Source organism: Giraffa tippelskirchi, chromosome 5 (assembly GCF_054371585.1).
Source record: "Giraffa tippelskirchi isolate mGirTip1 chromosome 5, T2T-mGirTip1v1.2.pri, whole genome shotgun sequence".
In the NCBI taxonomy this organism is placed as follows: domain Eukaryota; kingdom Metazoa; phylum Chordata; class Mammalia; order Artiodactyla; family Giraffidae; genus Giraffa; species Giraffa tippelskirchi.
In genome coordinates, this window is record NC_137279.1 from 154,328,369 (window position 1) to 154,344,436 (window position 16,068).

Consider the following 16,068-nt stretch of genomic DNA (forward strand, 5'->3'; position numbering starts at 1 on the left):
TGGCAGGATAGACCCTCCCAGGTTTGGCCCTGTGTAACTTTTCATCAGGCTGTTCACCTGGATCCTCTATCATATCCTTTAACAAACTGGTAAACATTTGTAAGTGTTTCCTTAGATTCTGTGAGCAGCTCAGGCAAATTAATGAGACCTGGGGGAGGGGAGGGTTGGAATAAATTAGATACAGATATAGGTTGAAATAGAATAGATATAGATTCATTAGAATTTATAGCTGATGCGATCAGAAGCACAGATGATAATCTGAGCTTTTGACTGGTGTCTGAAAAGTGGGGAGGAGGGCAGTGTGCAATCTTGTGGGACGAGCCCTTAACCTGTGGGATCTGATGCTATCTCCATGTAGAGAGAGTCGGGATTGAATTAAACTGTTAGACATCCAGTTGGTGTCCAACATTTGCTTGTAATTGTGGGGAAAATTTTCCATGGATTGGTGACCAGACGTATCAGAAGTGCAGTGTTTTGTGTGGATAGTAAAGAAAACTCACAGGAAGACGAAACCCATGCAGGAAGAACTAGGTTGCTCACTACATAGGAAGGAAAAAACTGAGTTTTTCTTACAAAAGAGCACTGCAAGAATTAGGATGCCAGGTTTCAAGACTGGTTTGGCATGTCTCCAGAAGTGAGCTGTTTTTGCACTAATCATTTGATTTCCCTAAGCTCTGTTTCCTTGTCCATTGAGCAGAGACAACATGCCTGTCACATCACAAAGCTTATTTATGGTGATGATAACTGAGATAATGGACATGAAAACTCCGAAGTGTCACACTATTTTTGGCTTCAGCAAGAGAAATGTAACCATCACTTACAATAATTCACATTTATTGAGCACTTACTATGTGCTATAAGTTGTTAAATGCTTTACAAATATCAACAAATTTCATTCTCAGAACAACCCTATTTATAGACTGGGAAAGTGAGCTCCAGAGAGGTGAAATAATTTCCCCAAGTCACAGAATTTTCAATAGGTAGAATTGAGTTAGAAAGTGATAAATAAGGCCCCAGAAGCCATATTCTGTAAAGAAACAGAAAGGATCACTTTCGAAAAAGTAATTTTCTAAACATTTCTCTAACAATTATTAATTCAGAGAATTAATGATGAATACTTATGGAGCAAACACTATTTGTCAGGTGTTCTGCTAATTCTTAGAGTGTCAAGGAAAAGTGTATGTAATTTTCAAGGGTCCTTACAAGACACACAGTCTAGTAGTAGTGGTGCCAAGATCCATACATGATTTGCAGAGTGTTCTGCGGCCACAGAAGGGCGCTCAGCCAGGCATGGCAGGGTCAGAGGGAGCATCCTGGTGAAGGTAACACAGAGGTGTGTTATAAAGGACAAGCCAGATTCACTGGAACAATCAGTGGAAGGTGGAGAGAGACACTTTAGGAAGCGAGAACAGTAAGTCCATGATTAGGATATAGAGTAGAACACGCAGAGAACAAACATGACGCAGTTGTTAGAACGTGATGGCATGTGGCCAGACTTCTGGTCTGATTGTACACCTCTGTACCTCTGGGCACGTCCCATTAGAATGGAAATCCTGAAAAGGGCAGAGACTTGTATGTTCTGGTCACTATTATATCACCAGTGCCTGGTACAAGGCTGTGCTCAATACATATTTGTTAAGTACAAACAAAAATGTGTGGATGAATAGTATCTAAGTAAATATTTGTTGAGAGAATTATTTAATAATAAACACAGAGCACCTCTGCAAATGAGGGCTTCCCTGGTGGCTCAGTTGGTAAAGAATCCACCTACAATGCTGGAGACCTGAGTTCTATCCCTGGGTTGGGAAGATCCCCTGGAGAAGGGAAAGGCTACCCACTACAGTATTCTGGCCTGGAGAATTCCATGGACTGTATGGTCCATGGAGTCGCAAAGAGTCGGAGATGATCGAGCGACTTCCACTCACTTCACCACTGCAAATGAGGTTGGGAAAGCTTCTAGCTTTCCTGTATACCACATCCAATATAAACTTGATCAACTATCAATCCAACTAGCTTGAGTTAGATCACAAGACACCTTGGGGCCAAGCACCTGCATTCATCTTAATGATTAGACAGTGAATCACTGAAGCTGGAAAGTGACACAACCACACAGTAGTGAAAAAGATTATTATGGTGTCACTTTGGAGAATAATTTAGAGGAGGAGAAACTGATGGTGGGAAAAACTCCATAGGAATACGCAGGACCAACTCACAGGAAGTCCTCGTGAAAAATGATAGAACAGTGAAAGGAAAAGTTAGCTTTCAAAGTAGGGTCTACTCTTACTTTTAATAACTCCATTCAATAAAAATTTGGATGAAAGCAAAATAGAGGGTCGAAGAATAATTTCAGAAAGACTAGAGAGACAGGATTTCCTACAGGGTGAACACTAGCTTAGAAAAATCAGGAGATTTAGGGTTTTGTCCTGGTGTGTCTTTAGTCTATGGTGTGGTTGTTAGCAACTTGCTGGATTTCTGAGGGCCTGATTTCTCCTTCTGTAAAACAAAGCTGCTGAATAAATGGTCTCAAAGTTCTCCTCTGGCCCTACCATTCCAGGATCACTAGTTCTATGATCTCCTCTTTAAAAAAAAACAAACTATTTTTGGTTGTGCTAGGTCTTCCTTGCTGCACACGGCTTTCTCTAGTTTCAGTGAGCAGGGGCTACTCTTCATTGCTATTCTTTCTTGAGGCATGCGGGCTTCTCATTGTGGTGGCTTCTTTTGTTGTAGAGCACAGGTTCTAGGCCCACAGGCTTCAGTAGGTGTGGCACATGGGCTTAGTAGTTGTTACGAATGGACTTCAGTTGCCCCATAGCATGTAAAATCTTCCCGGATCAGGGATCGAACTTGTGTCCCCTGCATTGGTAGGCAGACACTATCCATTGAAACACCAGGGAAGTTTGGTTCTATGACCTTCTGATTCCTGCCATGATTGTTAAATTGCTGGATCAGTTCAGTTCAGTTCAGTCGCTCAGTCGTGTCCAACTCTTTGTGACCCCATGAATCGCAGCACGCCAAGCCTCCCTGTCCATCACCCACTCCTGGAGTCTACACAAACTCATGTCCACTGAGTCGGTGATGCCATCCAGCCATTTCATCCTCTGTCATCCCCTTCTCCTCCTGCCCCCAATCCTTCCCAGCATCAGGGTCTTTTCCAATGAGTCAACTCTTCAAATCAGGTGGCCAAGGTATTGGAGTTTCAGCTTCAACATCAGTCCTACCAATGAACACCCAGGACTGATCTCCTTCAGGATGGACAGGTTGGATCTCCTTGCAGTCCAAGGGACTCTCAAGAGTCTTCTCCAATACCACAGTTCAAAAGCATCAATTCTTTGACACTCAGCTTTCTTCACCGTCCAACTCTCACATCCACACATAACTACTGGAAAAACCACAGCCTTGACTAGATGGAACTTTGTTGGTAAAGTAATGTCTCTGCTTTTTAATATGCTATCTAGGTTGGTCATAACTTTCCTTTCACGGAGTAAGCATCTTTTAATTTCATGGCTGCAATCACCATCTGCAGTGATTTTGGAGCCCAAAGACATAAAGCCAGCCACTGTTTCCACTGTTTCTCCATCTATTTCCTATGAAGTGATGGGACCAGTACTGTAGTTCAGACTCTTTTGTTGACCGTGATGGCTACTCCATTTCTCCTAAGGGATTCCTGCCCACAGTAGTAGATATAATGGTCATCTGAATTAAATTCATCCATTCCAGTCCATCTTAGTTCACTGATTCCTAGAATGTCAATGTTCACTCTTGTCATCTGCTGTTTGACCACTTCCAATTTGCCTTGATTCATGGACTTAACGTTACAGGTCCCTATGCAATATTGCTGTTTACAGCATTGAATCTTGCTTCTATCACCTGTCCCATTCACAACTGGGTGTTGTTTTTGCTTTGGCTCCATCAGTTCATTCTTTCTGGAGTTATTTCTCCACTGATCTCCAGTAGCATATTGGGCACCTACTGACCTGGGGAGTTCATCTTTCAGTGTTCTATCTTTTTGCTTTTTCATACAGTTCATGTGGTTCTCAAGGCAAGAATACTGAAGTGCCTTGCCAGTCCCTTCTCCAGTGGACCACATTCTGTTAGATTATCACAGTAATTCAAGTCTATGCCCCAACAAGTAACACCGAAGAAGCTGAAGTTGAACACTTCTATGAAGACCTAGAAGACCTTCTAGAATTAACACCCAAAAAAGATATCCTTTTCATCACAGGGGACTGAAATGCAAAAATAGGAAGTCAAGAAACACCTGGAGTAACAGGTAAATTTGGCCTTCAAGTACAGAATGAAGCAGGGCAAAGGCTAATACAGTTCTGCCAAGAGAACGCACTGGTCATAGCAAACACTCTCTTCCAACAACACAAGAGAAGACTCTACAAATGGACATCACCAGATGGTCAACACCAAAATCAAATTGATTATATTGTTTGCAGCCAAAGATGGAGAAACTCTATACAGTCAGCAAAATCAAGACAAGGAGTTGACTGTGGCTTGGATCATGAACTCCTTCCTTATTGCCAAATTCAGACTGAAATTGAAGAAAGTGGAGAAAACCACTAGACCATTCAGGTATGACCTAAATCAAATCCCTTATGCCTACACAGTGGAAGTGAGAAATACATTTAAGGGACTAGATCTGATAGACAGAGTGCCTGATGAACTATGGACGGAGGTTTGTGACATTGTACAGAAGACAGGAATCAAGACAATCCCAAAGAAAAAGAAATGCAAAAAAGCAAAATGGCTGTCTGAGGAGGCCTTACAAATAGCTGGGAAAAGACAGGAAGAAAAAGCAAAGGAGAAAAGGAAAGATATTCCCATTTGAATGGAGAGTTCCAAAGAATAGCAAGGAGAGATAAGAAAGCCTTCCTCAGCGATCAATGCAAAGAAATAGAGGAAAACAATAGAATGGGAAAGACTAGAGATCTCTTCAAGAAAATTACAGATAACAAGGGAACATTTCATGCAAAGATGGGCTCGATAAAGGACAGAAATGGTAGGGGCCTAACAGAAGCAAAAGATATTAAGAAGAGGTGGCAAGAATACACAGAAGAACCCAGATAATCACGATGGCATGTTCACTCACCTAGAGCCAGACATCCTGGAATGTGAAGTTAAGTGGGCCTCAGGAAGCATCACTACGAACAAAGCTAGTGGAAGTGATGGAATTCCAGCTGAGCTATCTCAAATCCTGAAAGATGACGCTGTGAGAGTGCTGCACTCAATATGCCAGCAAATATGGAAAACTCAGCAGTGGCCACAGGACTGGAAAAGGTGTTTTCATTCCAATCCCAAAGAAAGGCAATGCCAAAGAATGCTCAAACTACTGCACAGTTGTGTTCATCTCACACACTAGTAAAGTAATGCTTAAGATTCTCCAAGCCAGGCTTCAGCAATACGTGAACCGTGAACTTCCAGATGTTCAAGCTGGTTTTAGAAAAGGCAGAGGAACCAGATGTCAAATTGCCAACATCCACTGGATCATCAAAAATGCAAGAGAGTTCCAGAAAAACATTTATTTCTGCTTTATTGACTATGCCAAAGCCTTTGACTGTGTGGGTCACAATAAATTGTGGAAAATTCTGAAAGAGATGGGCATACCAGAACACCTGACCTGCCTCTTGAGAAACCTGTATGCAGGTCAGGAAGCAACAGTTAGAACTAGACATGCAACAACAAATTGGTTCCAAATAGGAAAAGGAGTATGTCAAGGCTGTATATTGTTACCCTGCCTATTTCACTTATATGCAGAGTACATCATGAGAAACGTTGGGCTGGAGGAAGCACAGCTGAAATCAAGATTGCTGGGAGAAATATCAATAACCTCAGATATGCAGATGACACCACCCTTATGGCAGAAAGTGAAGAAGAACTAAAGAGCTTCTTGATGAAAGTGCAAGTGGAGAATGAAAAAGTTGGCTTAAAGCTCAAACTTCAGAAACCTAAGATCATGGCATCTGGTCCCTCACGTCATGGCAAATAGATGAGGAAACAGTGGAAACAGTGGCAGACTTTATTTTGGGGGGCTCCAAAATCACTGCAGATGGTGACTGCAGCCATGAAATTAAAAGACGCTTACTCCTTGGAAGGAAAGTTATGACCAACCTAGACAGCATATTAAAAAGCAAAGATATTACTTTGCCAAAAAAGATCCATCTAGTCAAGGCTATGGTTTTTCCAGTGGTCATGTATGGGTGTGAGAGTTGGACTATAAAGAAAGCTGAGTGCTGAAGAATTGATGCTTTTGAACTGTGGTATTGGAGAAGACTCTTGAGAGTCCCTTGGACTGCAAGGAGATCCAGCCAGTCAATCCTAAAGGAGATCAGTCCTGGGTGTTCATTGGTAGGACTGATGTTGAAGCTGAAACTCCAATGCTTTGGCCACCTGATGCGAAGAGCTGACTCATTTGAAAAAACCCTGATGCTGGGAAGGATTGAAAGCAGGAGGAGATGGGGACGACAAAGGATGAGATGGTTGGATGGCATCATCGACTCAATGGACATGAGTTTGGGTGGACTCCAGGAGTTGGTGATGGACAGGGAGGCCTGGCATACTGCAATTCATGGTGTCGCAAAGAGTCGGACACGAATGAGCAACTGAACTGAACTGAGCTGATGGGACCAGTTGCAATGATCTTTGTTTTCTGAATGTTGAGCTTTAAGCCAACTTTTTCACTCTCCTCTTTCACTTTCATCAACAGGCTTTTTAGTTCCTCTTCACTTTCTGCCATAAGGATGGTGTCATCTGCATATCTGAGGCTATTGATATTTCTCCCAGCAATCTTGATTCCAGCTTGTGCTTCCTCCAGCCCAACGTTTCTCATGATGTACTCTGCATATAAGTTAAATAAGCAAGGTGACAATATACAGCCTTGAAGTACTCCTTTTCCTATTTGGAACCAGCCTGTTGTTCCATGTCCAGTTCTTACTGTTGCTTCGCGACCTCCATACAGGTTTCTCAAGAGGCAGGTCAGGTGGTCTGGTATGCCCATCTCTTTCAGAATTTTCCACAGTTTATTGTAATCCACACAGTCAAAGGCTTTGGCATAGTCAATAAAGCAGAAATAGATGTTTTTCCGGAACTCTCTTGCTCTTTCGATGATCCAGTGGACGTTGGCAATTTGATCTCTGGTTCCTCTGCCTTTTCTAAAACCAGCTTGAACATCTGGAAGTTCACGGTTCACATATTGCTGAAGCCTGGCTTGGAAAATTTTGGGCATTACTTTACTAGCGTGTGAGATGAGTGCAACTTTGCAGTAGTTTGAGCATTCTTTGGCATTGCCTTCTTTGGGATTGGAATGAAAACTGACCTTTTCCAGTCCTGTGGCCACTGCTGAGTTTTCCATATTTGCTGGCATGTTGAATGTAGCCCTTTCACAGCGTCATCTTTCAGGATTTGAAATAGCTCAACTGGAATTCCATTACCTCCACTAGCTTTGTTCGTAGTGATGCTTTCTAAGGCCCACGTGACTTCACATTCCAGGATATCTGGCTGTAGGTGTGTGTTCACACCGTTGTAATTATCTGGGTCGTGAAGATCTTTTTTGTACAGTTCTTCTGTGTATTCTTGCCACCTCTTCTTAATATCTTCTGCTTCTGTTAGGTCCATACCATTTCTGTCCTTTATCGAGCCCATCTTTGCATGAAATGTTCCCTTGTTATCTGTAATTTTCTTGAAGAGATCTCTAGTCTTTCCCATTCTATTGTTTTCCTCTATTTCTTTGCATTGATCGCTGAGGAAGGCTTTCTTATCTCTCCTTGCTATTCTTTGGAACTCTGCATTCAAATGGGAATATCTTTCCTTTCCTCCTTTGCTTTTCGCTTCTCTTCTTTTCTCAGCTATTTGCAGACAGCCATTTTGCGTTTTTGCATTTCTTTTCATGGGGATGGTCTTGGTCCCTGTCTCCTGTACAATGTCATGAACCTCCGTCTATAGTTCATCAGGCACTCTGTCTATCAGATCTAGTCCCTTAAATCTATTTGTCACTTCCACTGTATAATCATAAGGGATTAGTGAACTACATAGCACTTAGACCCACAGATTGAAATGAGTTTGAAGAAGAAAGCTACGGCAGTATGATCAGTTCAAACCCTTCATTTAACCAATAAGGAGACCACAGTTCAGCCATGTTAGTTGAAACAGCCAATTTTATGTAGTTCGTTAAGGACAGAAAAGAGGATAGTGGTACTCTTACTCATCAAATTGCATGCATCTGTTCATATATTACCAAAACATAGGCAACTTGGACTGGAGCTTTTGTTACTTTTAACCTTACGTTTGAACTTCTGAACTCATTAATAGCTTAGTCCAAAGAATTTTAATAGAATTTATGGTCTTTATTGATGAGTATTCCTATTTTCAAGCAGTACATACAAAAGGAAAAAGGAAAAAAAATCTCATCCTTTTATTTGTTAAACTCTTGTCTACCTAGTGTTAAAGATACAAAGATTAATAAGATCTGGACTAATTTCTAACGTCTTCAGTTCAGTTCAGTTGCTCAGTCGTGTCCGACTCTTTGCGACCCCATGAACCGCAGCACGCCAGGCTTCCCTGTCCATCACCAACTGCCGGAGTTTACCCAAACCCATGTCCATCGAGTCAGTGATGCCATCCAACCATCTCACCCTGTCGTCCCCTTCTCCTCCTGCCCTCAATCTTTCCCAGCATCAGGGTCTTTTCAAATGAGTCAGCTCTTCGCATCAGGTGGCCAAAGTATTGGAGTTTCAGCTTCAACATCAGTCCTACCAAGACTGACCTCCTTTAGGATGGACTGGTTGGATCTCCTTGCAGTCCAAGGGACTCTCAAGAGTCTTCTCCAATACCACAGTTCAAAAGCATCAATTCTTTGGCACTCAGCTTTCTTTATAGTCCATCTCTCACATCCATACATGACCACTGGAAAAACCATAGCCTTGACTAGACGGACATTTGTTGACAAAGTAAAGTCTCTGCTTTTCAATATGCTGTCTGCTGCTGCTGCTAAGTCGCTACAGTCATGTCCGACTCTGTGCGACCCCATTGATGGCCGCCCACCAGGCTCCCCCGTCCCTGGGATTCTCCAGGCAAGAACACTGGAGTGGGTTGCCATTTCCTTCTCCAATGCATGAACTAGGTTGGTCATAACTTTCCTTCCAAGGAGCAAGAGTCTTTTAATTTCATGGCTGCAATCACCATCTGCAGTGATTTTGGAGCCCAGAAAAATAAAGTCAGCCACTGTTTCCACTGTTTCCTCATCTATTTGCCATGACATGAGGGACCAGATACCATGATCTTAGTTTTCTGAAGGTTGAGCTTTAAGCCAACTTTTTCACTCTCCTCTTTCACTTTCATCAAGAGGCTCTTTAGTTCTTCTTCACTATCTGCCATAAGGGTGGTGTCATCTACATATCTGAGGTTATTGATATTTCTCCCGGCAATCTTGATTCTAGCTTGTGCTTCCTCCAGCCCAACGTTTCTCATGATGTACTCTGTATATAAGTTAAATAAGCAAGGTGACAATATACAGCCTTGACGTACTCCTTTTCCTATTTGGAACCAGTTTGTTGTTGCATATCTAGTTCTAACTGTTGCTTCCTGACCTGCATACAGGTTTCTCAAGAGGCAGGTCAGGTGGTATGCTATGCCCATCTCTTGAAGAGTTTTCCACAGTTTATTGTGATCTACACAGTCAAAGGCTTTGGCATAGTCAATAAAGCAGAAATAAATGTTTTTCTGGAACTCTCTTGCTTTTTCGATGATCCAGTGGATGTTGGCAATTTGACCTCTGGTTCCTCTGCCTTTTCTAAAACCAGCTTGAACATCTGGAATTTCACGGTTCATGTATTGCTGAAGCCTGGCTGGAGAATTTTAAGCGTTACTTTACTAGTGTGTAAGATGAGGGCAATTGTGCGGTAGTTTGAGCATTCTCTAACGTCTTACCAGTTCTAAAATACTATGGTCATCCATCCTACTTTCAAATTTTACCACATATCCTAGCCAAGAGGAGAAATTTCCATTCATTAGTGTTCAGTTGTATGTTTGTGTGTGTATTAGTGCTATTCAGTGTTCCACATTTCGGAAGGGATTCATAACTTCACAAATGTGTGTGCTTACTTATTGGATGTTCCATGAAGGTTTGTCAGCAGAGTGAAGTTGTTTCTCACACTTCGCAAGCTGGCGAGAACCTAAAAGGAAAATATTTCCACAGTTAGGAGTGGTTAGGAACAAAAGGAGAGGGATAGGTAGGTTCACAGACCACTCTTAGAAACTATACCCAGGGACAGGGTGAGAATGAGCCAGGCCAGCATGATACATACCTGGGCAAAAGGTGTTACAATCAAGTCATCGCCATGTCTGGTGAAAAGAGAGAGAAAAAAATTTTTTTTTAATGTATTTGCTTTATAACTATGACATATAAACTGTCATTAAACTTCATTGGTGTTAGCAACACAAATGTTAGACAAGTCATTCTACCTGGATATAAGGCAGGACTGACTTAGGCAGAGATGGGAATTTCAGGAACTTGAAAGAAAAAAGAAAAACCCACCAGGTTCATAGCTCCTAGATTCACAGTGGCTACATATAAAAACACTTGCAAGTAAGTTTATATCTTCAGGGTATATTCTCATTAAATAGCAGACCCGGAGAACTGTAATTCAAAGCGATTTGTGGATTTTGGTGGCCAGAGCCAGGAAATTCAAAGGGAGGACTGCTCACAGGCACACACAGAGCTGGAAAAAATGGCCTAAGAGTCTGGATAAAGGTTAACTTTGGATTTCCTGGCTTTTGTTGATTTGAACCACAGCCTTAATGCCATTTAAACACAGATTTCTGTCTGGGAATCCCATTACTTTTGTTTTTAATATAACTTTTTTTCTTAAAGTACCAAAGGAAAAGCTTTTAAGGGAGTATAGGGACTGAACCTACTATTATCATATCATTGTCTCTCACTTTGTCCCAAAGGTTTGATTGAGCTAAGCCACGTAAATTCTGCAGTTGGGAATACTCAGAAGTGTGTTTTCAGAAGAGACTTCTCTCTCTGACACAAGCTTTGATAAATCTTCTTAAATCCACGTGCAGCAAGATCTCCATTAAAACCATTAGAGGACATGCTGGCCTGAGCTGCAGGCACACAATCGGGCCAATTTGCTATCACAATGTGAATTATAAGTCGCACAGAAGGTGGCGGACAATGAGTTTCCTTCACTGTCTGATCATCTGCTCTGTATTCACGATCACTGGACAAATATGGCACTTATTCACTAGCTATGGGAGTGCAACCAATGGTTATTAAACACCTGCCCAGCACCAGGCATCAGGTGAGGCCTTGGGATCCAGGCTTGGATAACACCTGTATCTTTGGGGACCTCTTCTCTAGTGTGGGTTTTTATCTTAGGGTTTCATTGAGTACAATATTTTCCTTTCTCCTGTGGTCTTTAGCTAGAAGTCCCCCTTCAATTTCATCTGGTAAACTTTCTGTGCATCTGCTTTGTACAGTGACTATAAAAAGAACACTGACAAGACTAAGTGTTCTTTGAGTGATTACCATCTGTCAGGTCCTGCGTGAAACCTCATTTAACTCTTGTAAGAAGACTTGAAGCAGCTAATCTTAGGCTTATTTTATAGATAATATCAAAGCTCAGAGTAGGTAAGCCACTGCTTAACCAGCACATAGCTAATAAGTGGAAGAACTAAGACTATTGGATTCCAAAAATCTGTGCTTTTAACTATTATGTTTTCCTGTTTTATGATGGCCCTGCATGGTTTGGTTGACTGAATTCATGGTTGACAGAGCTCATGATCCCCTCAAATTAAAAAAGGAGGCAAAAAAATATCCAAAACACTGCAGTAGATAGTATAAATCATATACATATAGAATGAGAATACAAACAATTGATACTTAATGGGGGTACAGAGCAGAAGTGATAACTACAGATCAGACAAGGCAGGAAAGGCTTGATTGAACAGGTGGTATTCGAGATGAATTTGCAAGTACAGGCTTTAAAAGGTAGGGATGGTAGATGCTTCTAATGAGAGCAATACAAGAATAGAGGCACTGAAATGGGAAAATACTGGAACTGGAGATGCTTGGTGGTTGTCTGGACAGAGCTGAGTACATGACAGACATTTGCAGAGGACAATACTCGAAGGTCCCCCACACTCATATTATGGACATTGTGAGCAACGGTTGTGGAATTGGTGCTTAACTCTGCAGAAGAAATGAGGTTTGCAGTGAGATAGGTGAATGGAAAAGTGCTTTAGAAAGCAAAATGCTATGGGCATGAGAGATAGACAGGAGCGAGGACAGAGCCAAGAAGAGTGGTTGGAAGGACGTTGCTGTCACTCAGATGAGAAGACTTTGGTGAGGCGGAGGAAGAAATAAGCAAAGACAACTGGAAGAGACCCTGAACGTGTTGCCAAGGACTTGGCATTAGTTGGATAGGGTTCATAAAGAAATACTATTTTCATGTTTAGAACAGGTATCTGGGAAAATAGTGAAGTCATGAGTATAAATAAAAAAGTGAGGAGGCATTGGAGGAGATGTGTCACTTTCTCACACATTGAGTTTTAAGATACTCATTGATATCCTGGTGGAAACAGCAAGTGGGAAGACTAAAATACGGGGATTAGAGCTAGAGATTTAGGACTTACTTACAATAGTGGGGACCACTAAAGCAATGGGAGAGAGTGGCTTCATGGATGGGAGTATATGGAGAGATCCGAAGGAAGAACCTCAGGGTTCTTGGAGAGAAGTGAAAACGAGACAGAGGAAGAGTGAAGAGACATGCAGTTGTAATAAACGCAGGGTGGGGAGATGTTACAAGAACTGCCCCTTCCCAAGCTTTTTTTGAGGGGATGAAGTTCAGATGGGTGCAATAGCCTACTATTTGTTCAGATTTCTGCTGTGAAGTTCACATCGTTCAGAAGACATCCGGGTGAGTTGGGAATACAGTGATAGTGTTAGACTTAAGTAGATCAGCTATGGCTCCTGGATTTCTGGAATCTAAATTCCCAACAAAAGTTAAATAATATGAGCAAATCTCACACATAAATAGTGCCGAAAGCTGATATATTGTTGCATGAATAGGGAGTTACTAAAACTGTACAAACTAATGATTAAAGGGAGGTTAAAAAAATTCAAAGACAGTGAGCGAGTGCGAAGCTTGGCCAGCAGCGCGCAGGCGCCTGGGCCAGCGTGGGCTCAGCTGGTGTGGAGCTCAGGCGTGGACCCACAGCAGGTAGGCCAAGCTCAACATTCAGAAAACTAAGATCATGGCATCTGGTCCTATCACTTCATGGCAAATAGATGTGGAAAGAATGGAAACAGTGACAGACTTCATTTTTTTGAGCTCCAAAATCACTGCAGATGGTGACTGCATCCATGAAATTAAAAGACGCCTGCTCCTTGGAAGAAAAGTTATGACCAACCTAGACAGCATATGAAAAAGCAGAGACATTACTTTGCTAACAAAGGTAAGTCTAGTCAAGGCTATGGTTTTTCCAATAGTCATGTATGGTTGTGAGAGTTGGACCATAAAGAAAACTAAGCGCCTAAGAATTGATGCTTTTGAACTGTGGCATTGGAGAAGATTCTTGAGAGTCCCTTGGACAGCAAGGAGATCCAACCAGTCCATCCTAAAGGAAATCAGTCCTGAATATTCTTTGGAAGGACTGATGCTGAAGCTGAAACTCCAATACTTTGGCCACCTGATGCGAAGAACTGACTCATTTGAAAAGACCCTGATGCTGGGAAAGATTGAGGGCAGAAGGAGAAGGGGACAACAGAGGATGAGATGGTTGGATGGCATCACCAACTCAATGGACATGAGCTTGAGTCAATTCCAGGAGTTGGTGGTAAACAGGGAGGCCTGGCGTGCTGCAGTCCATGGGGTCCCAAAGAGCTGGACATGACTGAGCGGCTGAACTGAACTGAACTGAACTAAAAAAATTCAGAGAGGGCCCCGGGTCAAAATCACTTTATTATTATGAAACTTCTGAAATTTATGAGAGTAGAATATCCAGAGGCAAGGGATGAATTTTCAGATCCTGAGTCCCTTGAAGAATTTGAACTGTAAAAGCTAATGCTGTATGGCAGATAGTAACTGCTATAGAAATGATCAGATAATCTGTAGATAAGAAAACAAAGAGAAAACTTCTATTTGAGTACAGCCAGATAATTTATAAAACCAGTCCAGATTTTTAAAGTCATCATTTGATATATGGATAAGAAAAGGGCATGGATGTAACAAAATACTTGATTGGTTATAAAAACTGATGTAACTACAAAGCCACAGTCATCAAGACAGTATGGTACTGGCACAAGGACAGAAATATAGATTAATGGAACAAAATAAAAAGCCCAGAGATAAATTCACGCACCTGTAGTCACCTTATCTTTCACAAAGGAGGCAAGAATATACAATGGAGAAAAGACAATCTCTTTAACAAGTGGTGCTGGGAAAACTGGTCAACCACTTGTAAAAGAATGAAACTAGAACACTTTCTAACACCATACATAAAAATAAACTCAAAATGGATTAAAGATCTAAACGTAAGACCAGAAACTATAAAAGTCCTAGAATAAAACATAGGCAAAACACTCTCCAACATAAACCACAGCAGGATCCTCTATGACCCACCTCCCAGAATATCGGAAATAAAAGCAAAAATAAACAAATGGGACCCAATTAAAATTAAAAGCTTTTGCACAACGAAGGAAACTATAAGCAAGGTGAAAAGACAGCCTTCAGAATGGGAGAAAATAATAGCAAACGAAGCAATGGACAAACAATTTATCTCAAAAATATACAAGCAACTCCTGCAGCTTAATTCCAGAAAAATAAACGACCCAATCAAAAAGTGGGCCAAAGAACTAAACAGACACTTCTCCAAAGAAGACATACAGATGGCTAACAAACACATGAAAAGATGCTCAACATCACTCATTATCAGAGAAATGCAAATCAAAACCACAATGAGGTACCATTTCATGCCCGTCAGAATGGCTGCTATCCAAAAGACTACAAGCAATAAATGCTGGAGAGGGTGTGGAGAAAAGGGAACCCTCTTACACTGTTGGTGGGAATGCAACCTAGTACAGCCACTATGGAGAACAGTGTGGAGATTCCTCAAAAAACTGGAACTAGAACTGCCATATGACCCATGCCATATGCCATATGACTGCTGGGCATACACACTGAGGAAACCAGACTTGAAAGAGACACGTGTACCCCAATGTTCATCGCAGCACTGTTTATAATAGCCAGGACATGGAAGCAGCCTAGATGCCCATCAGCAGATGAATGGATAAGGAAGCTGTGGTACATATACACCACAGAATATCACTCAGCCATTAAAAAGAATACTTTTGAATCAGTTCTATTGAGATGGATGAAACTGGAGCCCAGTATACAGAGTGAAGTAAGCCAGAAAGAAAAACACCAATACAGTATACTAATGCATATATATGGTATTTAGTTAATCGGTAGAGATAACCCTGTATGCGAGACATCAAAAGAGACACAAATAAATAGAACAGTATTATGGACTACGGGAGAGGGCGAGGGCGGTATGCTATGGGAAAATGGTATTGAAGCATGTAAATCATCATATGTGAAACGAATCGCCAGTCCAGGTTCGATGCATGATACAGGGCACTCAGGGCTGGTGCACCGGGATGACCTGAAGGGATGGGATGGGGAGAGAGATGGGAGGGGGGTTCTGGAAGGGGAAAACATGTACACCCATGGTGGATTCATGTCAATGTATGGCAAAACAAATACAATATTGTAAAGTTAAAAAATAGATAAATAAACTAATTTAAATAAAAACATAAAATAAAATTAAAAAAATAAAATCAAATTAAAGATTCATGAAAAAAAAACCAAACTGATGTAGTTAGTTGCCCAATCCACTAGAGAGGGCACTATCCCACAGGAACAAGACCAGATATTCAGAACCATGGCACGAGCACCATCTAGCGACCAACTCAGCACATTACAATTCTGTAGGCTAATTGGAGACGAGTACTCTGAGGGTCTTAATGGGCTTCCCAGGTGGCTCAGTGATAAAGAATCTGCC

The 16,068-nt window shown here is 41.6% G+C and overlaps 1 protein-coding gene across 2 annotated transcripts in view; it reads right to left on the bottom strand.

The window, feature by feature from the left end:
• Positions 1 to 16,068, bottom strand: part of PDE4B (phosphodiesterase 4B) — a 653,160-nt gene that overhangs the window by 136,938 nt on the left and 500,154 nt on the right. For both annotated transcript variants that reach the window (XM_081490838.1, XM_081490839.1), the window contains 2 exons: positions 10,305 to 10,341; positions 10,102 to 10,172 (listed from right to left, as the gene is read on the bottom strand). In XM_081490838.1, coding sequence (XP_081346964.1) covers positions 10,102 to 10,172; positions 10,305 to 10,341 — 108 coding nt within the window. The remainder of the gene's footprint in view (positions 1 to 10,101; positions 10,173 to 10,304; positions 10,342 to 16,068) is intronic.